The 23,194-nt window shown below is 45.6% G+C and overlaps 2 protein-coding genes and 1 long non-coding RNA gene across 4 annotated transcripts in view; 2 read left to right on the forward strand and 1 right to left on the reverse strand.

The window, feature by feature from the left end:
• Positions 1 to 572: 572 nt before the first annotated feature.
• Arl14epl (ADP ribosylation factor like GTPase 14 effector protein like) lies at positions 573 to 4,156 on the forward strand. Its single transcript, XM_048334235.1, has 3 exons — positions 573 to 807; positions 1,831 to 1,970; positions 3,934 to 4,156. Exons 1-3 carry the CDS (start codon positions 712 to 714, stop codon positions 4,154 to 4,156), a joined length of 459 nt encoding a protein of 152 aa, XP_048190192.1. The 5' UTR covers positions 573 to 711.
• A 4,119-nt stretch (positions 4,157 to 8,275) lies between these two features.
• LOC125342110 lies at positions 8,276 to 10,257 on the reverse strand. The gene is made up of 2 exons (XR_007209143.1): positions 9,951 to 10,257; positions 8,276 to 8,379 (listed from the first exon to the last, which is right to left on the reverse strand). It is a non-coding gene; the product is annotated as an uncharacterized LOC125342110 (long non-coding RNA).
• A 3,319-nt stretch (positions 10,258 to 13,576) lies between these two features.
• Commd10 (COMM domain containing 10) overlaps positions 13,577 to 23,194 on the forward strand; it is a 76,853-nt gene continuing 67,235 nt past the window's right edge. For both annotated transcript variants that reach the window (XM_048333854.1, XM_048333855.1), the window contains exons 1-4: positions 13,577 to 13,702; positions 14,658 to 14,748; positions 16,204 to 16,314; positions 18,269 to 18,424. In XM_048333854.1, the coding sequence (XP_048189811.1) occupies positions 13,662 to 13,702; positions 14,658 to 14,748; positions 16,204 to 16,314; positions 18,269 to 18,424 (399 nt within the window). In that variant the 5' untranslated portion in view covers positions 13,577 to 13,661. The remainder of the gene's footprint in view (positions 13,703 to 14,657; positions 14,749 to 16,203; positions 16,315 to 18,268; positions 18,425 to 23,194) is intronic.

Raw genomic sequence — 23,194 nt, forward strand, 5'->3', positions numbered from 1 at the left:
TACAATGCACAGTGTTGTCATTGTAATCCACATGCCTAATTATTAACCCGTCAAATACAATCTAGTTGCAGGTTTCAGAACTACCATTATTTTGAAGAAACGGTGAAGACAAAGTTGTGACATGTACTCCTAGGAAGTCTGGGTTATCAAAAGCTGTGATTTCAGTCAGCCAAGTCACAGATATTGCTAGGGCTGTCAGGTTACAGTCTTAAAAGAAGGCAATGCTTTGGTTAGGAGAGAGTGAAAATATATGTGTGTGTTTTACTTGTCTGCATTCAAGGATGAGTCAAGGTATTGTCTGGTTAGAAACCTTTGCTTTAGGAATACCAAAGAGGGGGCAAGGAGGCCTTCTGGATCTTTCTCTAACGTTTCCTGGGACAAATTGATGTGTTGCTGAATGCCCAGCAGACAAGAGTTCCCACAGAATGCTTAGGGGCGGGTGTGTCAGATGCAGCATCTGAAGATGTGGTTTTCCAGGAAGTCTGGCTTTGAAAGAAAGTGAGATGTGGAGAGCGAGCAGAAGAGTCAGCCTGAGGATGGAGGATGGAGTCAGAGGATGAGGTCGGAGGATGAGGTCAGAGGATAAAGTCAGAGGATGGAGTCTGAGGATGGAGTCAGAGGGTAGAATCTGAGGATGGAGTCAGCCACCTGAAGCTCTGCGTGGTGTGACTATGTTTCACTTCTTCCCATTTCCCTTCACAGTGATTGAAAATGAGCGAACCATCCCATAAACGCAGCTCCCCTGGGGAAGGACACACAGACCAAAGTTCTCCCGAGAAAAGCTGCCAGATTGGACAGAAGCAACTGGTAGGGCGGGAGTGTCTTGTCCCTGCCTGTCCTGCAGAATTCTCACTTGGGAATGGCTGAGGTGGGGGTAGATTTGGTGGGAAGGTGGCCGGGGGGGGGGGGGGGGGGGGGAGGTCAGGGGGAGGGGGATCTCCCTCAGCACCTGGGCTGCCTCTCCTGACTGCCTGCCTCTTTGCTTCTGATATTTCCTTGGCTTTGACGTCGGTGTTCTGTGGAACAAAATCTTACTCCCACAGCTGAATACTTGAAAAGAAAGCATATATGTGTGGTGTTTATATATCACACCTCTATTTGGCTTTGTACTATGTCATGGTTCTGAAAGTTTAAATACATTGACTCGTCTAATGCCTTTTACAAAAAGGAGAAACTTGGGCTTAAAGAAGTAGAAATTTGCCAGGTGTTGATGGCTCACGTCTGTCATCCTAGCTACTCAGGAGGCTGAGATCTGAGGATTGTGGTTTTGAGTCAACCTGGGCCGGGAAGTTCGTGAAACTCTTCTCTCCAATTAACTACCAAAAATTAAAACAGAAGTGGGGCCAAGGTTCAAGTGGTAGAGCTTTGGATGAAAAAGCTCAGAACAACAATCAGGCCCTAAATTCAAGCCCCCGCACTGGCACAAAAAGAAAGATGGATCTAATTTAAGAAAAATTTCATCATCTTTATTTCTCTGTGTAAAACAAATGTCTTTATAAAAGGCCCAAGAAGCTCAGGTTGAAATAATGTAAAATGAATAAGACCATGTGGATTTTTTTGGGGGGTGGGGCTTGAACTTGGGGCGTGGGTGCTATACCTGAGCTCTTCAGCTCAAGGCTAGTCCTCTAACACTTTGAGCCACAGTGCCACTTCCAGTTTTCTGGTGGTTAATTGGAGATAAGAGTCTCAAGGACTTTCTTGCCCTGTCTGGCTTTGAACCTTGATCCTCAGATCTCAGTCTCCTGAGTAGCTAGGATGACAGGCATGAGCCACTGGTGCCGGCGTGGATTTTATCACTAAAACTTTCTGTTCACTTTTTCATTTATGCAGCAACAAATAGAGCGCCAGCTCAAGTGCTTAGCATTCCAAAACCCCGGACCCCAAGTAGCGGACTTTAATCCAGAAACAAGGCAGCAAAAGAAGAAAGCTCGGATGTCAAAGATGAATGAGTATTTTTCTGTAAAGAACAAGTAAGATCAAGACTTATATTTGATTTGCTGGGTTTTAACAGGCATTCATTTCCTTGATTTTAAAGTCAAGTAATTTTAGGTTGCTTCTTTGTAAGACTTCAATCTCTTTTTTTTTTTTTTTTTTTTTGGCTAGTCCTGGGCCTTGGACTCAGGGCCTGAGCACTGTCCCTGGCTTCTTCCCGCTCAAGGCTAGCACTCTGCCACTTGAGCCACAGCGCCGCTTCTGGCCGTTTTCTGTATATGTGGTGCTGGGGAATCGAACCTAGGGCCTCGTGTATCCGAGGCAGGCACTCTTGCCACTAGGCTATATCCCCAGCCCCTTCAATCTCTTTTGAAATAAAATAGCACCCCATATTTGAAAGTTAGAAACTTTAAGAAATAGCCTAAGCCAGGCACTAGTGTCTCTTAGCTATTCAGGAGGCTGAGATCTGAGGATTGTGGTTCAAGCCAGCACCGACAGAAAAGTCTGTGAGACTCTTATCTCCAATTAAACCATCTGAGAACTGGAAGTGGTGCTGTGGCTCAAAATGGTAGAGCACTAGCCTTGAGCAAAAAAGCTCAGGGACAGTGCCCAGGCCCCCGAGTTCAAGCCCAAAATGGGTGTGTGTGGGGGTGGAGAGTGGGAAAGAAATAGACTAGAATCCCAAAGTAGAAATCAAATAGAAAAAAAAAGATGAACATCCTGTATGATTTTGAGTAATCACCTTTCAGTTAGTGTAGGTATCAAAGGTATATCTTTAGAAAGAGAAGTAACCCTGGGAATGAATTCAAATATTAGAGTCATGTACACTTAAATGAATGTTCATTAGAAACTATTGTTAAAGCAGTGAAAGACAAATGAAAAAGTGGCGCAACTCGAAGAACATATTTCAGAATGGTTTGGTTTTATGTTGTTTTTTTTTTTTTCCAGTTCTGGGGCTTGAACTCAGGGCCTGAGCACTGTCCCTGGCTTCTCTTTGCTCAAGGCTAGCACTCTGTCACTTGAGCCATAGCTCCATTTCGGGCTTTTTCTATATATGTGGTGTTGAGGAATCAAACCCTGGGCTTCATGTATATGAGGCGAGCACTCTACCACTAGGCCATATTCCAGCCCTCCGAATGGTTTGGTTTTGAAGCAGTCCTGTACATCTTGTGTGTCCTTCCCCGCCGCCCCCCCCCCCCCCCCCCCGGACATGTTGTCCAGGTAGACAAAGCATGGGCTCTGAAGAAAGGTCTAGACTCTGATAGGGGTCTCTGGCCTGGATTATCATCCTCACAATGTCTAGTCCTGCCCTCGGGCCACCTGTGTCCCCCACCCCAATACACTGATGACAGACAGAGACACAAAGGACAGAGGGTCCCCTGGGACTTAGCGAACAGGCTTCCCTTTCTGTCTTTTTCCTTTTTCTTTGTGTTGGTCATGGGTCTTGAACTCAGGGCCTGGGCGCCATCCTTGGGTTCTTTTGCCCAATGCTAGGGCTCTACCACTTTGAGCCACAGCTCCACTTCCAGCTTTTGGGGTGTTTTAATTGGAGATAAATGTCTCACAGACTTTCTGCCGGGGCTGGCTTTGAACCCTGATCCTCAGATCTCAGCCTCCAGAGTAGCTAGGATGACAGGCGTGAGCCACCAGCGCTCATCTCAGCAGGAGACCATTCCTTGTGTATTAATTTTTTTTAAAAAATTGTTCCTCTAAAAGGTGATGCACAGACAGGGTTACCATTTCCTAAGCCAGGTAGTGAGTGCATTCTTTCCTGGACAAGGCCCCCCCTTCTTCCTGTGGGGTGGGCTTGCTCGCTGGCCCTTAGAACTTTCTGGAGTGGGTGAACACCCCCACGTGGGGCCATGAGGGGCCTGGTCCCGTGTGTGTGTATGTGTGTGTGTGTGGGGGGGGGGGTTGAATGGACAGCCTGGCCTCCATCCTGTGTCCTCCCCCCACCCCCCCTCCCTTGTAATCTCACCCACTGCCCTCCTGGCTTTGCAGGGTGATGAGGAAGTACGACAAGGGTGGGCGGCTGGTGTGCAACTCGGAGGACCTGTGCGACTGCCTGGAGAGGAGCTGCCTGGGCTGCTTCTACCCCTGCCCCCGCTGCAACTCCACCAAGTGCGGCCCCGAGTGCCGCTGCAGCCGCCGCTGGGTGTACGACGCCATCGTCACCGAGGCCGGCCGGGTCATCAGCGCGCTGCCCTTCGCCGTCCCGGACTAGGGTGGCCATGGCCGGGGTGGGGGGTGGGGGGGAACCACGCTGTGCGCAGAGGGCAGGAGGGTAGGAGGGTGGGTTTCTGGAACGGCACGTTTTCCTTCCAGCATTGGGAGAGGGTTGGGGGAGGGGGAAGGATTGAACTCAAGGCTTGCTAGGCAGGTAGGTGCTCTGCCCCTTGGGCCGCGCCACCAGCCCTGAGCCTTCTCTTCTGTAGAACATTAGAATCGTGCATTTGGAACATGTAGTTAGCCTTGGAATCCTAGCCGTGACGGGCATGAAGGGAGAAGTGCGATTTGGATTAAAAGGCAAGCAACCGGGTGACTTTGTGGTGTATATCCTTGGCTTCAATTCTGTGTGTGTGTGTGTGTGTGTGTGTGTGTGTGTGTGTGTGCGTGCGCATGCGCACCCATGGGCCAACCCCCCCCCCCCCCAGCTAGTTTTGGGACTTAAACTCAAGGCCTGGGTGCTGTCTCTGAGCTCTGTGCTCAAGGCTAACTCTCTACCACTTGAGCTACAGCGCCACTTCTGACCTTTTGGTGGTTCATTGGAGATAAGTGTCTCATGGACTCTCCTGCCCAGCCTGGCTCTGAACTGTGATCCTCAGATCTCAGCCCCCTGAGTAACTAAGATGACAAGTGTGAACCACAACAGCCTGACTTCTTCCTTTCAACTGTTATTGTCTGTGTTGGAAGAACATTAAAATCCCATACTTGGGTATTTTTGTTTGTTTGTTTGTTTTGCCAGTTATGGGGCTTGAACTCTGGGTCTAGGCCCTGTCTCTGAGCTCTTCAGCTCAAGGCTAGCTAGTGCTCTACCCACTTGAGCCACAGCAACACTTCTGACCTTTTGGTAGGTAATTGGAGATGAGTCTCACGGACTTTCCTGCCTGGGCTGGCTTTTAATCGACATCCTCAGATCTCAGCCTTCTGAGTAGCTAGGATGACAGGTGTGAGCCACCGGCGCCCAGTTTGGTAAATATTTTCATTACTAAATATTTTCCATATAAAGTAGAGAATTGAAGACTTGGGTATTCTGAGAACCAGTGGTTCACATTTTTCTTTCTAGAATCAGTGTCCCCACCCCCCCCATAGGAGAAGACCCTAGGTGTCGTTAGAAGTTTGTGTTGATGGACAGTTGACTGAAATCACGTCAGTGTGTCCCATGTTTTTTGCATCCTCAGTAAATTCATTCTCCAATTCAGGGTGGAGTTCAGGGGAGGTGGGGGGGGGCAGGCGAATGGAGATAAGAAGCGTAGGTGAACTCAGTGGTAATATTCAATGCACACCTGTGAAAATGGAGCCAAGTAACTTGAGGGGCCACGTGGGATTGGGTGAGATGGAGAATGATGGGAGGGGTGACATCGATCAAGGCATATTGTCCTTAAAAAATGGATGTGTTGAATTGAAACCCCTTTTTACAACTACATAAAGATAATTTAAATTTGTTTTTAGAATATATTCTCTAGTCCAGTGACTCAGTTGTCATTCAGAAAGTAGAGGGGCGTTTATGAATAGTGGAGCAAAGAGATTTCCAGCTAACTTCCCCAGGAGGCTCCCCTGCCTCCTTTGAATGCATTTCTACCCAGGGCATCCCCTGTGTGGGAAATGGTAAAGGACTTCATACAATGTGTCGACTGTTCCACTGGAACTGTAGTTGAAATGACTTTACAGTCCCAGAGAGAAGAAAGACAAGCAAGCGAGAGAGGGAGGGAGAAGAGGGAGGCTGCGGTGCTTCGGCTTTGCCTCGCTTCAGATAGAGAATCCCATTGAATTTTTCCGTAGAGTACTTGGCAGCTGGGTAGTATTAACATCTAGGTGTATGCAAGATTTCTATAGATTCTTAAACCATGAGGGCCAGTGCCTCTTGTCATCTGGAATGACAAAGCTGGGAAGTGCGTGGTTTTGTCGCCCTCTGCTGGCTGTTTATATGTACTTTAGGGTTTGCACAGGACAAAACTAACAAATAATTTTCAAATAGATTGAAAAGGAAACAAACAACAAAAGGATTATAGTGTGCTCAGCATTTGAGTGCCAGCCTTACCATACTGGACTGAGTTCTAAACCTGGTATTGAAAAAAATATTAGAGATAATAACAATGAGAGGTGGGTTTGTTTTTTCCTTCTTGTTCGGAATAGTTTCTCAGAACTTTATATCACTATTTCAACTTCGTTTTTCAAATCTATGACAGAATTTTCAATGCAGTAAGTACAGGTGCTCTTATTTTGGCAGTCTTTCGAACATCAAAATGACAACTTAAAAGATACATTTAGGGGGCTGGGGATATGGCCTAGTGGTAGAGTTCCTTGCCTGGTATACATGAAGCCCTGGATTCGATTCCCCAGCACCACATATACAGAAAGTGGCGCTGTGGCTCAAGTGGCAGAGTGCTAGCCTTGAGCAAAGAGAAGCCCTGAGTCCAAGCCCCAGGACTGGCAAAAAATACATTTAGCTGAGAAATAAAGTTTATAAGGTATACTCAGATTGACATATCTGCAGGTCGTCTCAGATCAAGTGTCCAGCTTGCACGGTGTCTGTCTGTCTGTCTGTCTATCCATGGCGAAGGTACTTAATGAATGTGAAGGCCGACATCATTCCGTAGCCCCACGGCAAGGCCTGTCTGTCCGGCCCGGTTCCCAGACCTTCTGTCCTCTTGTCTGTGTATGTGTGTGTGTGTGTGTGTGCATGTGTGTACATGTGTGAATATTGTGCGTGTGTGAATATGTGCGTATGTAGGAGTGTGTATATGTGCACGTATGTGTGTGTGTGTGTAATGGGGCTTACACTCAAGGCCTCTCACTTTGCTTTTTCCACTCAAGGCTAGCACTTTACCATTTGACCTACATCTTTACTTCCTGCTTTTTGGTGGTTCATCGGAGGTGAGAGTCTGTCTGAGCTTCCAGGATCCTCAGATCTCAGCCTCTTGAGTGGCTTGGATGACAGGCGTGGGCCACCGGCCTCTTGACCTGTCTGCCTACCCTTGCCTCCTCTCCTTCTCCTTCTCAGATGTGATGAGGACCGTCCAGTGTGTAACTTGGACTTTCTGATGTTCTCTGGAGCCCTAAATCCTATAGGAATTTTTCTGCATCACCTGGATGCCAGACAAGCAGCCTCTCTAACAGGCCAGGTGGGTGGAAGGGTGGGGTATATCTGGAGGGGGGGGCTAAGGGTCCCAGACAACTTCTCCATGGCCCCGGGGTGAGTCACCCCGGCTCTGCTGCCGCTGGTTCTTAATGGTTCTAGGCTGACTCTGATCCTCAGGGAAGTAACTGAGGCACCTCCGTCCAGTTATTAATCTGAGCAAACAGGAAAAGGAAAGCTGGTCCAAATCCTGCATCAATAAAAGAGGGGACACTGTTGTGAGTGGAAATTGCAGGAGGATTAATAATTTACTTTGGACTTTAACACAAACCATCTTAAGTCAATGTGGAGAATGTTTAATAAGTGACTATTATTTACAAGCTACTAATGAAATGAATGATGTTAATGCTTAGGTTCCCTGAAGTTGGTTTCTTTTTTTTTTTTTTTGGTATTGAACATACTTTACAACCTAGTATTAAGAGGGAAAAAAAAAAGCCCTACACACATAACCAACTCTCTTTGTTTTCATTATTTTTGCATATTGAATTTCCTGGTTTGTGAAAATAGTTTGTTTTCTGGAAACTCAAGTAATACAGATAGGTACAAAGTAGAAGGTAGACAATCTTTTTTTTTTTTTTTTTGGCCAGTCCTGGACCTTGGACTCAGGGCCTGAGCACTGTCCCTGGCTTCTTCCCGCTCAAGGCTAGCACTCTGCCACTTGAGTCACAGCGCCGCTTCTGGCCGTTTTCTGTATATGTGGTGCTGGGGAATCGAACCTAGGGCCTCTTGTATCCGAGGCAGGCACTCTTGCCACTAGGCTATATCCCCAGCCCCGGTAGACAATCTTACCAAAGAGAAATGATATGTAAGACATTCATTAAACCTAATTCTAGTAAGCACTATGCATATATATGTATAGATATATATGTAGCCTCAGATCTTAATATATATGCTATGCAGGTAACAGATGGAGCATAGATAATAGAAATACTTTTTTTTTAAGTGGATGAAAGGAAACTAAATGGAAGAAATGGCTGTGTTTTAGAGTTCTTTATTTAGAGGTAGTGAGTAGTCCTTACAATATTCTTCTGACATTAGAAGTAGCAGAGCATTAAAATCTCTCCAGTTATATTGCCTTTGTCACCACTCTGTAGGTGAAACAATATGAGAAAGAAAAATATTTTCAGGCAGAAATATTCCACATAAACAACTTTGTGAAGTTTTAAATAAGACAGTAAAAGTCCTTAGGAAGTTAGAGTCCATTTATTAAGGGATATATTTCATTCAATAACAGAATTTCCTTCCTTCCTTCCTCCCTCCCTTCCTCCCTTCCTCCCTTCCTCCCTTCCTCCCTCCCTTCCTTCCTTCCTTCCTTCCTGCATTGGGGTTTGAACTCAGAGCCTATGCATGCTAGACAGGCACTCTTCTTCCTGAGCCACAGCTCCAGCTCTGTTTGTAGCTGGTTATTCTGATAGGAGTCTCATTTCCTGTGCTATCTTAGGCTTCCCACGGTAGCTAGGTTGACAGGCTCAAACCTCAGTACTCAGCTCCCCACCGAGAAGGAATGTCACAAACTTTTCTGCCCTGTTTGGCACCACAATCCTTTAGTCTCCCAAATAGCTAGGATGGTGGACGGAGCCATCTGTGCGCTGACTCATTCAAGCCTTTTCTAGGAGAGATAATGCTAAGACATTATTCCTTCCACACCCTCAGTTCATTTTAAAATGAGGTCTTTTAGCTGTGTGCTGATTTTCTTCATCCCAGCATGAAAACATGTGTGTCTAATTGCAGGAACACAATTCCCATTTGTTTTGTTTTGTTTTTTGCCAGTCCTGGGGCTTGAACTCAGGGCCTGAGCACTGTCCCTAGTTTCTTTTTGCTCAAGGCTAGCACTCTACCACTTGAGCCATGGCACCACTTCCGGCCTTTTCTGTTTATGTGGTGCTGAGGAATCAAACCCAGGGCTTCATGTACACGAGGCAAGCACTTTACCACTAGGTCATATTCCCAGCCCCACAATTCCCATTTGAACAAAATTTTAATTTCATGTAGTTTGAATTGTCACTACATCTCCTAATATTTTCTGAGATTAATTTTTTTTCTTTTCATTCATTGTTTGATTGGCTTGTTTTTCAACAAGCAGTTTTTCCTAAAAAAGAAAAAAAGAAAAGAGATGACCAAGATTATAAATGAAAATGAAGTTTGCTATTATTGGACTCTTGCCTTAACAGTTCATAAGCATCTTGGCTGGGCATCATAATGTAGGCTTATCAAAAGTTTGTAGACTTTGGGCTGGGAATGTGGCTTAGCGGTAGTAGAGTGCTTGCCTAGCATGCATGAAGCCCTGGGTTCAATTCCTCAGTACCACATAAACAGAAATAGCTGGAAGTGGTGCTGTGGCTCCAGTGGTAGAGTGCTAGCCTCGAGCAAAAAGAAGCCAGGGACAGTGCCCAGACCCTGAGTCCAAGGCCCAGGAGAGGTGTGGGAGGTTCTTTTGTTATTATTTTTACTATGTGTCATGAAATATTTATTTGCTTATGCTTCTTTCCTCATTTATTCATGGCTGATTTCTTTTTCCTGCTGTCTCTGGGATTTCCTGTTGCTCTTGCTTTCCTCTCCCACTTATCGAACAAAAGGCCAACTCTCCTTTGTCACTGTCTCTTGGGGATGGGCTGCACCCACCAGTGCTTCTTCACCAGTGATCGTGGGTGAAAATTACCTGAGAAGCCTTATGCTCGGTGCTACAGCCTCGGTGTGAATAATTCTTTAAACAGTGCAGGCTTCCCCAGAGGCAGCGGCAGACACAGGTGCCAATGGAACTGGAGGGGTGAGAATGTGAGCAGGTTTGCAACTTCAAGCCTGGGTGAGAATGGACTCAGAGGGGACCTGTTCCTAGGCCAGAAGCTACATCCAGCATTTGAACAGTCCTGATCTGCTTCACCCTCTGCTTGGGGAAGGGGAACAATGAATGAATAGAAAAATACTGCCTTAATGGACACATGTGGCATGCCATATGCTCCCTTCCCTTCCCTTCCCTTCCCTTCCCTTCCCTTCCCTTCCCTTCCCTTCCCTTCCCTTCCCTTCCCTTCCCTTCCCTTCCCTTCCCTTCCCTTCCCTTCCCTTCCCTTCCCTTCTCTTCCCTTCCCTTCCCTTCCTCCCCTCCCCTCCCCTCCCCTCTCCTTCCCTTCCCTTCTTTTCCTCCCCACCTCCAAGTTTTTCTTTTCCTTTCCACTTCACTGGTCCCTCAGCTCGGCTCTCAAATGCCCCCCTGGGAGCCCTGGATAACTCCTGGGGTGACCTTCCCCCCCCCCCCCCCCCCCCCCGCCGTGAAACAATGCATTCCTGCTCTGGAGAAGCAAGTTCCTGCTCTATGTGGACAACTGGAAGAACTTCAGGGACTGAAGGACTAGCTTGGTGGAGGCTCTCATTTGAAGGGTGGCATCAAGGCTTTATAGCATGTGATAATAAAAAATAATTACACCGTCATTATACATGGAGAAGATGAGTGTGAAAATGACATCTCTCTGCCCATCGCTGACTTTCTTTTGTGAAAACCCGAGAGGCCTTTGCCTTGTTCCCGTAAAAAGAGGGAGCCTCCGGCTGCTCTTCCTTGCACGTTTAATGTGCACGTCACATTGTGTAAACTCGCTCCTGTACAGGGAGACAGACCTGCATCAAGAAACTAAGCAAGGGGAAGTATCTTGTCCAAGGTGACATTTATTTATTTATTTATTTATCTATCTATCTATCTATTTATTTATTTATTTATTTGCCAGTCCTGGGCCTTGGACTCAGGGCCTGAGCACTGTCCCTGGCTTCTCTTTGCTCAAGGATAGCACTCTGCCACTTGAGCCACAGCGCCACTTCTGGCCATTTTCTATATATCTGGTGCTGGGGAATTGAACCCAAGGCTACATGTATACGAGTCAAGCACTCTTGCCACTAGCCTATATTCCCAGCCCAGGTGACATTGATTTCTGAGTTCATACTTCAATGCCCTTTTTATTCAGAGTTGCAGCTGTGTTTTTCCACCCAACAGGCTAGGGCACCAATGTCCCGAGAGATTTGAACCCCCCCCCCCCCTTTATCTGGCTAGTAACTCCACTTCAAGCCACTAGTCAAGACAAAGGGAGATGATTTAAAGATTGAGGGAAAGGGAACCCCTTTAAAGGTGAGCCAGGGAAGGGGATCTGTTTGGATCAGAGGCCTGTAACCATGCAGTCTTTCTCAGAGCTGTGTGAATTGGGGTGTGTGTGTGTGTGTGTGTGTGTGTGTGTGTGTGTGTGTGTGTGTGACATGGCAGAACTGAATGTCCTTGCATATGGTCACCAATCAGTGTAACCAACTCAGCGATGCACGTGGGGGAATGTTCACTTTTAATTTGCAATCTGGCTTCTTCATTCAGCTAGGCTGTTTTCTGGGATACACCGGATGCCAATCAACATAAGCAATAACCAAAGTAACACCTGATTAGGAAGAAAAATCAAGCCCAATCCTCTGCCAGCTCTCTTCTAGAAGATGGTTCCGTTGTAGTGTAACTCCATTCCACCCACTGTTTTTGTTTTATTTTTTGTTTTTGGCCAGTCCTGGGGCTTGGACTCAGGGCCTGAGCACTGTCCGTGGTTTCTTCTTGCTCAAGGCTAGCACTCTGCCACTTGAGCCACAGCACCACTTCTGGCCGTTTTCTGTATATGTGGTGCTGGGGAATCGAACCCAGGGCCTCATGTGTACAAGGCAAGCACTCTTGCCACTAGGCCATATCCCCAGCCCTGTTTTTTTTTTTTTTTTTTTAATCCCACAATGTCTTCTTTAGAAGCCCATGATTCTAGGGTTTTCCAAAGATTATTGCAATTGTTTTCTGCATTGTTTTCCTGTTCACCTCTTTCCAATTAGGACAGTGCCCTTAATTGAAAAAAAGAAAAAAAGGAAAAAGGAAAGAAAAGGCAAAAAAAGGTCTTGGAATTTTATTCATCCATCAGGAAAAAAATGATATGGTGTCATTTGCAGGGACATGGATGGAGCTGGAGAACAATGATCTTAAGCCTCAGAGACACAAGAGATGCATGCTTTGTCTCATATGTGGTAGTTAGGTCTAAATTATGCACTTCACCCCACACATCTGCCTTGGTATACACAGGGGAGTATCCCAGTGGTGTGACTCCTTTGAACAATTACAGTTTAACACAATGAACAGATGTTCAGGTAGGGATGGAGTCTCAAGGGGAGGGGGAAGCTGAATGAAGGAAGGGGGTGTGAATATAGACATGGCATTCTATGTATACATGTGAGAGTGGAACTAGGAAAGGTGAGGAGATGGGGGGACTAGGGAAGTTGAGATGATGGGGCTGGAGAGATGGGGGAGCAGAATGAAAAGGAGGGGATCAAGATGCCTTGCACTCATAAACTGACACGTTGAAACCCCTTTGTGCAACTACTTGTTAATAAAAAAATTAAAAATGTGCACAAAAGAGAAAAAAAGTCAATATTTGGTTGCTCCCAATGTCTTTCGAGATTAAGCTCAACTTAATCTGTCACTTAAGGTTAGATTTAATTTTATTTTTGTATTGGTCCTGGGGCCTGAAATCAGGGCCTGGGCACTGTCCCTGGGCTTTGTCACCCAAGGCTAGCGCTCTAACCACCTGAGCCACAGCGCCTCTCCTGGCTGGTTAATTTGAGATAAAGAGTCTCAAGGACTTCTCTGCCCCCTCTGGCTTCGAACCGTAGCGCTTGTATCAAGGCCGCCTGAATAACAAGAACTGTAGACCAGAGCTCGAGGCCCACAGGGCTGTCTAATTTGGGACACCACAGTGCAGCTGGTCTCCGCCCTCCACAGGTGCGGGTGACACACAACACGCAGTGCCCGCGTGCCCGCACAAAGCGTGCCCGCACATTGCACGTCTGCACACTTGCATTCACACTGCATGCTTGCACACGGCGTGCCCGTACATTGCATGTCTGCACACTGCATGCCCACATAGGGCGTGCCCGCACATTGCACGTCTGCACACTTGCACTCACACTGCATTCTTGCACACGGCGTGCCCGCACAGTGCACGTTTGCACACCGCATGTTTGCACATTGCCTGCACACTGCGCGTCTGCACAGTTGCCTGCACACTGCATGCCCGCATATGGCGTGCCCGCACACTGCACGTCTGCACACTGCATGCACGTGCGCGCACATGCCATCCCAGGAATGCCGTGCACACAGAAACAAACAAGATGCGTCTGCACAAGCACCTAAATAAAACAGGCGGAAGTTCGTGGATCGCTGTCCCCGAACTCCCGGCCCCGTGAGGTCCGCTCCGCACCCGCGGCTCGGCGGCCGTAAAGCTCGGAGGCCGTAAAGCGCGAGCGTCCGCGGCTCGGTCTGGTCCTCGCGGGCTTCCGTCCGCCGCGTCCGCGCTCGGGAGAGCCTGGGGGTTTCAAGATGGCGGCGCCCGCGGCCCCGGTGTTGAGGGAGAGCCCTAGGTAACGGGGGCCGCGCGGGGTGACGGCGGGGCGGGATGGAGCGGGGCGGGGATGCGGAATCCGAGGAGACCTCAGCCTCCCGAGCGGCCGAGGTGACAACCCGAGCCCGGCCCGGCCTCGGAGCGCGGTCCCCGGGCCTCAGCCTCTCGAGCGGCCGGGGTGACAGCCCGAGCGCGGTCCCCGGGCCTCAGCCCTCCCGAGCGGCCGAGGTGACAACCCGAGCCCGGCCTGGCCTCGGAGCGCGGTCCCCGGGCCTCAGCCTCCCGAGCGGCCGGGGTGACAGCCCGAGCCCGGCCCGGCCTCGGAGCGCGGTCCTCGGGCCTCAGCCCTCCCGAGCGGCCGGGGTGACAGCCCGAGCCCGGCCCAGCCGGGCCACCGCCTGTCCTGTCCTCCTTTTGCTCAAGCAGGTGACCTGGGGAACTGAGTTGATTTGTTATTGTTGTTATTAGTTTTCTTTTTCTTTCTTTTTGCCAGCCCGGGGGCTTGAACTCAGGGCCCGGGCTCTGCGCTCAAGGCTAGCGCCCTACCGACTGGAGCCACAGGGCCACTTCCTTAAACAAAGCAAGGGTTTGAAGCAGTTGGGTCCTTAGCGACGACTCCAGAGGACTTCGTGCTTGGTCCCCTCCCATTGCCCACCGTGGGGCCTCCTTTAGGTTTTTGGTGCACTTATCTACATCTCCACTTCCGTAGTTACACGAATGGCCACGGCCACATGGATGCCAAGGCTTCACAGGGCACACGCCAACCATAGAAAAGTTGCCCAGTGAAGCTTTTCAACAGGGGGGTGGGGGTAGGATATCGAGATAACCATATATATATATTTTTTTTTTTCTGCTCTCTATTCTACTTTTATTTCACTGACACCACATAGCAATTATGGTAGTTGAAGACTTATACGCATAGCAAGTGCATTCAAAAGCTCATTTTTAAAACTTTGTCTTTCGGATTTGTTTAGCATGAAGAAAGCAGTGTCGCTGATAAACGAAATAGATATAGGAAGATTTCCTCGGTTGCTAACCCGGATTATTCAAAAACTTCACCTGAAGGTTTGTATTTTTGTGTCTCTAGAGTTTATCGAACCTGGGTCCACCTCCATCTGATTTCATGAACAGCCTGTGTTACTGTTTGGAGAAATCTTAGTGGGATGTACCATTCTTTGTATTCTCAGTCATACTGGGTCGGGGAAAGATTTGGTAATGTCCCCTGGTCCTAAGTTTGGAAAGGTCTGTGTTCAAAACAGTTAATTTCTTAACAGTTATGAAGCTTTTCAGAGTGTGTGCACTGGGGCAACAGACGTCACTGAGGATGGAAATGTCTGTGTGACCACTTGCTAGCCTGCTAAGAAAAAGTGGAGAAAGAGAACTTCCTTTCCCGCCCCATTTTGGGTTTGGTTTTCCGGAGGGATTGCTGGTGGGGGTGGGGGTGGGGGCTCTTCAGGCCTGCAGTGGACATCAGGGTTTCCCTCCTGTCCTTCTGTGCTTTCTGTCTGTCCGTTGTCTTGTGTCCTGGGACAGGTGGAGCCCTTGGCACCTGATCTGATGCAGGTAGATGGGTGGAGAGGGGAATATGCTTGCCACCCTCAGCGTCACCAGCTTTGTGCTTTGATTTTGCCAAGTTTTATCAATTAGGAGCACAAGACATCTGGTTTTTGTTCAAAATGGTTCCTTGTAATTCCTGTTAGGAACCAACTGAAGAACCCAACAGCTTAGGCAGTGTTGGGAGGCCTGAGCACAGACTGTCCAGTCCTCTGAGCTGGTCACCTTCCTGTCCTGTCTTTGCACATGAAAATGTGTGATTTGGTTGTGTGTGTATGTACATGTGATGTGATTTGTTGTTGTTGTGTGTGTGTTTGGTACAATGTGTATATGTTGCTGCTGGCATTTAATACCCAGGGATTTTTAGTGTCCTGAAATGTCTTACCTGCGTGCTGTCTTGGGCAACATGGAAGGGGGCTGAGCCGGACTTCATACCTGGGAACTTAGGAGTGTGCAGCCGCTGTTAGAGCACAGGCAGCAGAGCGCTTCCGTGCCTGGCTCCAGAGAGTACACTGTAGTCCCACACATGAAGCTTGCGTGTTCCTGACGCTGTACGTGTGGCTTTGCAAAGTCAGAGTGACCTGACCATGGCGGACTAGATGCAGGCTTGGGAGGAGAGGGCCTTGTACGTAGACCCAACATATCTTTAAATGAAAGGGAAGAATTAGGAAATTCAGACCCAACAGAAATAGAGATTTTAAAAATGAAGGCGGAAAAACCATCTGTATACGGCAGCCCGAGCTCATGCTCTAGTAATGACAAGAAGGCATCACGGAAAATGAGTTATCTTACAAGCACTTCCCTTTTCTCATCATGGATTCATTTTTTTCCTTTTAAGTTCTCATTTCATAGGTGAATGAACCAGTTTTCTCTCAAGATCTCATGTCACATATGATTGAGCCAGTTTTCTGCCAAGGGTGAGTTTTGGAATGGGTGCTAACAAAAGTTACTCTTTGTAATTTGCAGGCTGAGAGCAGTTTCAGTGAAGAAGAGGAGGAAAAGCTTCAAGCCGCATTTTCTCTAGAGAAGCAAGATCTTCACCTAGTCCTTGAAACAATAGCATTTATTTTAGAGCAGGTATTTTTATTGCTTCAGATTTCCTGACTGTGGTTTATTACATATTTGTGTTGGTGTGATATCTGTAACACTGTTGTTTTGAGTGTGGAAGATGAAGGCCGTGGCTATATTTTAATTAAGAATCTCAGCATAGTAAAACATTTAAATACATCAGTTTTTGCACATTATTGTATTCTGTAAAAAATGTTGAATGTCATTAGTAAGGATTTGACCATGCGAATTGAGATTTCATTAACATGAGACAGTTATGAAAGATTTGAATTCATCGGAACAAGAAACATATTTCATTGAAGAAATCAAAGCAGTGATTTGGGTCATATAATCTGACTAGGATGGGATAATAAATTGTCCTAACCTGAAATTACTGAGCTTCCATCTGCATCTTCCTTCTCCTCACACCAAGTCTGTCGCTCATGCTTCCTCTTCAGCTCCAGCCTTGACTTTGCCTTGACCCCCGGTTCCTGGGCCTCCCTTGTTTGGCTGCCTACCCTCAGCCCCTCCTAGTGGGGCAGCACATTGTTAGTCCTCCGCGCTGTCCCCTGTGCCATTTACCTCCCCTCTACTAGATTTTGAGCTAAGCCTGGCCTTTGCCAGGGAGCTGCAACCTCAGCAGTAGGTGGTCACTGGGGTACTGGACAGCGTGTGAATGGAGGCGGTGGTCTCGGTCTTGTGTTTCCTTTTGGGTAGCACTGGGGTTTGGACTTAGCTTGTTAGGCAGGTGCATGTTAGGCACTTGAGTCATGCCCCCAGCACTTTATTTGTTAAACTCTTAATCAGATAGCATTGATGTTACAGAGGCTTTCAGAATTTTCAGATTTGAAGATATCCTAAGTCACTTATACAGTCTATCCAGTGATTGGTTTTATTATTCCCCTCACAGCGTATCTGGATGCCCTATCGATTCATGCTGGCACTCTTTTGCTTTAGGTAGTTTTTCAAAGGGAGTTTCATACTTAAAAGTGGGGGGCTGGCTTTGAGCCATGATCCTCCTGCCTTCATCTCCTTCATAGCTGGGATTACAGTAGGCACCAGGCCAAAGTTGTTTGCTGAGATGAAATCTTGCAACCTTTTTGCCCAGCTGACCTCAAACTGCAGTCTTCTATGTCCCCATCAGCCTTCTATAGCCTTATACAGATTACACATATGATGTCTCTGCCAGCCATCTATAGCCTTACACAGCTTACACATCCTATGATGGTGACCAGAGCTCTTACCCTTGGTTCCACTTCCATCAAGAAACCAGGTACCTGGACAGGCCTGTGCAGGGAGGGGCTTATGGGGAAGCTGTTTTGGAAGGTGAAAAACAGAACAGGTATCATGGTTAATTCTTAGACTTAAAAAAAAAAAAAGAATGCCTTAGGATATTGGTAAGTAAAGGTAAATTGGTTAGAGTTTGTTAGTTGAAGAACAAAATCACTGTAAACTTGGAATAATGAAGTGACTGAAATTTTAATTTGTGTAGTTTGCATAGAGCAAGGAAGAAAATCTGGTTATTAACTGAATTTAGCATTGTTTAAACCACAGGCAAAAATGAAAAAGCTTAACTTGAATGACTCAGGCCTTTTAATGGTATCTTGGGACGGGGGCAGTACTGAGGCTTGAACTCAGTGCCTGGACTCTGTCCCTTAGGTTTTTCGTTCCAGTCTGATGCTCTACCACTTGAGCCACAACTCCACTTCTAGCTTTTTTTGGTGCTTAATTGGTGATTAGAGTCTCATGGACCTTTCTTCCCTGGGCTGGCTTTCATTGAACCTCAATCCTCAGATCTTAGCCTCCTGAGTAGCTAGGATGACAGCAGAGCCATCGGCACCCAGGTTTATTAGTATCTTTTAGTCCTTGGTTGTATATATTGTGAGTTGTAAAACAGCCGAAAATGTGTGTAACGGGTAGCAAATGTCTTGGCTTCAATACTATGCAATCGTTGTGTTCTGATGTCGCTGGGTCTCTCTGCTAGGCGGTGTACCACCATGTGAAGCCGGCCACCTTCCAGCAGCAGTTACATGGCATCCGCCTGGCGCAGGACAAAGTTGAAGCCTTCCTCAGCGTCTGGTCTTCCTTTGGTCAGGAGACAGTGGAGAAGTTCAGGCAGAGGAGTCTGACTCCCCACAAGGTACCAGACTTTCCATCCCAAAGACACTTTCCAAAAACATGCAGTGTGTTACTATACCTAGAGAGTTTTTTGTTTTGGTTTGTTTTTTTGGTGCCAGTCAAGGCTTGAACTTGGGGCCTCATGTTCTCTTAACTTTCTGCTCAAGGCTGGTGCTCTGCCATTTGAATCACAGCTCAACTTCTGGCTCTTTTGGCAGTTTATTGGAGATGAGCCTCACAGACTTTCCTGCCTCAGCTGTCTTTGAACCATGATCCTTAGATCTCAGCCTCCTGAGTAGCTAGGATGACAGATGTAAGCCTTCAGTGCCCTATTCTCTCGTAGTTTAGAGATTAGACTTTACCATGTACACCTGATTTCATGGTGGTTTTGACATTGATTTTTCTGATGACAAAGAGGCTGATCATCTTTGCATCTCTTGGCCACCATGATTATGTTTGAGAAAATGCCTGTTCAAGTACTCTACTCATTATTAAAATTGAGTTTTTTTTTCCAGCTTTGTGACGAATTCTTTGTATCTTTTCTACGTTAACCATTCACCACATTATATGCCTTGTAAATGTCTCTCACATTGTGTAGCTTGCCTTTTCATTTTGTTGAATTTCCCTTTGCTGTGCAGGAGCTTTTAATCCTGTGCAGTGCCATTCCTTCATTTTGTTTGGTTACCTATGCTTCTGGTTGTATTTCTGAGGCATTGTGGAGGAATTTTTTTCCCTACCCTTTTTCTAGTTTTATGAATTCATGCCGTACCTTTAAGTCTTTCAAGTTAACTCTTGTATATGGTTAAGATAAGGGTCCAGTTTTCCTCTTTGATGTGTAAATAGTTTTTCCAGCACTGTTTGCTGAAGAGACCATTTTCCTCCATTGTGTATTCTTGGCATCCTTGTCAAAGATTAATTGAAAACACCTCTTTCTGTCTTTTATTATTTAGATCTAATAACTAGGAGAGTTAGATTGAAGAGTAGTTGTGGTAGCTTTTTCTCCAGCATGTGATTGAAAGGATTTTTTGATTTTTATCTCCCTTTTTAAAAAGTACTTTATCTTAATCTCTTTGGAGATTTGAGACTAAAAAAATGTCACCACCACCTATTAGAATTCATATTCTTTCTTTTATCAGTGTTCTGCTGACTGTCAGCAGTGTTCTTCAAATAGCATTTTTTGTTTGACTTTGGTTGTAATGCCTGTATGGTTATAATATTTATGAAACTTTCAATCTTTTCAGACAGAATTTGAATACTGTGTTTAATTGTATTCCTGAAATTCTGGTTAGTATCTATTACATGTATTTCTACTATGCTAACAGTGAAAACTGACATTTCAAGTATTTTTCATACCAACTTACCTTTTTTCCCCCTGATATCTTTTGTTTAAGACACAGTTCTTGAACTGTGTAAAGATATTTTAGAAAAAGTGCCATTATAAAATAAGGTTATAAGTAATACATAGGCAAATGTTGAATGCTTCTAGAGCAGCTTTTTTTTTGTTGTTGGTTGTGTGACTTGAACTTGGCTTGGGTGCTGTCCCTGAGCTTTTTCCCTAAAGGGTAGTGTTCTACCACTTTGAGCCATAGCACCACTTCCAGTTTTCTGGTGGCTAATTGGAGATAAGAGTCTCATGGCCTTCCTGCGTGGGCAGGCTTTGAACTGCAATTCTCAGATCTCAGCCTCCTGAGTAGCTAAGATGACAGACATGAGCCACCAGCACCTGACAAGAGGAGCTTTCTCTTTGAAGGATATACACTCCCTTTTTAAAACATCTGTTTGTTAGGAGTTATAAAATACAAATTCTATTATATCCGTGTTGAATGTCCAAAATGTGTTCAGTGTGATTTTTCTCTTGGAGAGGTATTTATTCTTCATCAATTACATGAAAGATTTATTCATAGTAGAAACTCATTTCTTTATATAATGAGATTTCATTATCTTTTTGCAGCTTCTTGAGTAGCTTGGGAGAGTGGATGCCCAAGGTTTTTAATATAGTATTTTTGAATAGGAAAAAAAAAATCCTTTTAAGCCACTGTGAAAATTTACTTTATTGTTAAGTATAACAATTAATCATTTCAGTAATTATTGAATACCTATCATTTCTGTGGAGCAAAAGAAATTAAAAGTTTAAAAGTTGCGTTCTTTTTGTTTCATTATTTAGTTTTTTAATTTAATTTTTTTGAATTCTGAGGGGAAATGGGTGGCTTTGCTGTAAAGAGAACAGCCAGGCTTCGTGCATACTGTGTGACCGTGGACATTATACAGTAAGGGCTTCTGTGTAGTGGTGGGTACTGTGTGCAGCTATGGACAGGCTTCTTACCATTACAGACTTCACCTCTGTCTGGGAGAGGCATTGTTGGAATTATATCCACACGCAGCTTGAGTTGTTGGCATGTTATCAGCACAAAAGGCATGGCTTTTCTCTGTGCTTGAATTAGCTGAGTTAAATGATTGTGAGTCTAGCTTCTATTCTCAGTTTTTCAACTTCCTTTTTGGAACGTAACTTTCCTGCAATAAAACACAATTAAGCACTCAGTTTTGGTGGACTTCAGTATTCTATCCATCCATCTGTCTGTCTATCCATCCATCATCCATCCATCCACCCATCCATTCATCCATTCATCCACCCATCCATCCATCCATCCATCCATCCATCCATCCATCCATCCGTCCGTCCATCCATCCAATCTATCTCTATATCTCCATTCAGTCACTATCCATAATAAAAGTGTTTCTACCACCTAGGAGAGGCTGAGGTGCATTGCGTGGCTATTTATTTGGAAGCCCGCTGGTTTTTTCATGTGGACATATATCACTATAAACTTCCCTTCCTGAATCACATTCCCTACATCCCACTGATTCCAGTAAGTTGTGTTTCTATTTTCATTTAATGCTAGGGGTTTTAAACTTTAGCCCTTGATTTCTTTTTTGTTTTTCTTCTGTAACATTAAAAAGTAATTTTCTTGTTGTTACTAAGTTGTTGTACAGAGGGATTATCATCTTATAAGTCAGGTAATAAGCACATTTCTTTTTTTGGATCATGTCACCCCTTCCTTCACTTTCTCCAAGTTTCCCCCTTGCGTCCCTGCCCACAAGTTACATAGTTCATTTTCCATATGGAGCATACCTTTCTGCATCTCCCCTTTGTCCTTCCTACAAACCAAAAACAAACCAAAAGCCAAAACAAACACCACTAACAACCAACCCCAACCCTCCCCCCATGTTTTCATTCCTGGAGTTTGTTTCAATCAATAGTATTTTAAATGTTTAGAGAAGTTACACCTTTGGGTTCCTCCTCCTTTTGTTTGACTGTGTGTGGATGCTTAGAGTTCTGTATAGGTTATCACGTCCAGTTAGGTTTTAGATCTAGCTTCCACATATGAGAACATGTGCTATTTGTCTCTCTCAGCTTGGCTTACCTTACTTAGTATAATTTATTCTAGGTCCATCCATTTCCCCGTAAATGACATATTCTAATATATGAGTAAATTTTCATTGTGTATAGGTACCACATTTTTTCAAATCCACTCATCTATTGTGGGGCATCTGAGCTGTTTCCATATCTTGGCTATTGTGAATAGTACAGCAGTGAACTTGGATGTGTAATTGTCTTTTCAGCATCCTGGCTTGTGATGTTCTGGGTAGATGCCCGGGAGTGGTATGGCTGGGTTGTGAGGAAGGTCACCTTGTGTTTAGTGTTTTGAGGAACCTCCAGACTGTTGTCCAGAATCGTTGTACTAGTTTATGTTCTTACCAACAGTACAATATGCCCTTAACTTCTTTGATGTCCCACTGATTGTCAAAAGCATATTATTGTTCATTCTTAATGTGAGTGTTATTGATTTATAGTTTTATTCCATTGTGCTCTGATACAATAGAAGAATTGATTTCAGTTTTCTTTTGTTCGTTACTTGAGTTCCTGTTAACTTCTGCCAGCTTTTAAACCATTCTCTACTGCCTTCAAAGTTACCATAAAATAATTGATGTAGAGGTTATAATTTTTGTCTTTAAGGAGGTTAGAGTGATCCAAGCAACTACTTAGCCATGATTAGATCAGGAATACCAAACTGCAGATCTTTGTTTTAAATTACAAATAGTTTTCTGTTAGTGAGGATGGAAGTGTGAGAGTTCTTACAGGTGCCTGGAGATCTGTGCTCCCTCTGCCTGCTTGCTGGCATGCTGACCTTCACGAGTTAATATCCTCCACCTAGCTCTCTCTGAACACTTCTGATGTGGTTGCCTCAAAAGCTCTTCTCCTGGATGGCATATGGTTGTCTTCCTGCCTTCTTTAGATCTTCATTTTGTGTGACATTTATCTGTGAGCCTCTCCCTGATTGTCTCTTGAAAGTGCCCCCATACTTACGGTTCTTTCCTACCTCATTTTGCTTCATTTTCTATATTTATTTACCTGGTCCACTCTCTGTTTTCTCACCTGGTTGCTTTTTATCATATGTCCATGTCACTAAATGTGAGTCCTCTAAGACAGGAATATTGTATGTCTTCTGCGGTGTTTACTGCAGTGGCCTCTGGGAGATCATGGAATCTTTTTTTTTTTTTTTTTTTTTGGCCAGTCCTGGGCCTTGGACTCCGGGCCTGAGCACTGTCCCTGGCTTCTTTCCGCTCAAGGCTAGCACTCCGCCACTTGAGCCACAGCGCCGTTTCTGGCCGTTTTCTGTATATGTGGTGCTGGGGAATCGAACCTAGGGCCTCGTGTATCCGAGGCAGGCACTCTTGCCACTAGGCTATATCCCCAGCCCCATGGAATCTTAATAGTTGTGTGAATAAGTGC

Source organism: Perognathus longimembris, chromosome 25 (genome assembly GCF_023159225.1).
Source record: "Perognathus longimembris pacificus isolate PPM17 chromosome 25, ASM2315922v1, whole genome shotgun sequence".
NCBI lineage: Eukaryota > Metazoa > Chordata > Mammalia > Rodentia > Heteromyidae > Perognathus > Perognathus longimembris.

Excerpts from the sequence above, each read along its gene's own strand:
- Arl14epl (XM_048334235.1), top strand. The coding sequence starts at position 712 with ATGAGCGAACCATCCCATAAACGCAGCTCCCCTGGGGAAGGACACACA. Across the intron at positions 808-1,830 it reads AGATTGGACAGAAGCAACTG|CAACAAATAGAGCGCCAGCT; the intron begins GTAGGGCGGGAG and ends TCATTTATGCAG. Across the intron at positions 1,971-3,933 it reads TATTTTTCTGTAAAGAACAA|GGTGATGAGGAAGTACGACA; the intron begins GTAAGATCAAGA and ends CTGGCTTTGCAG.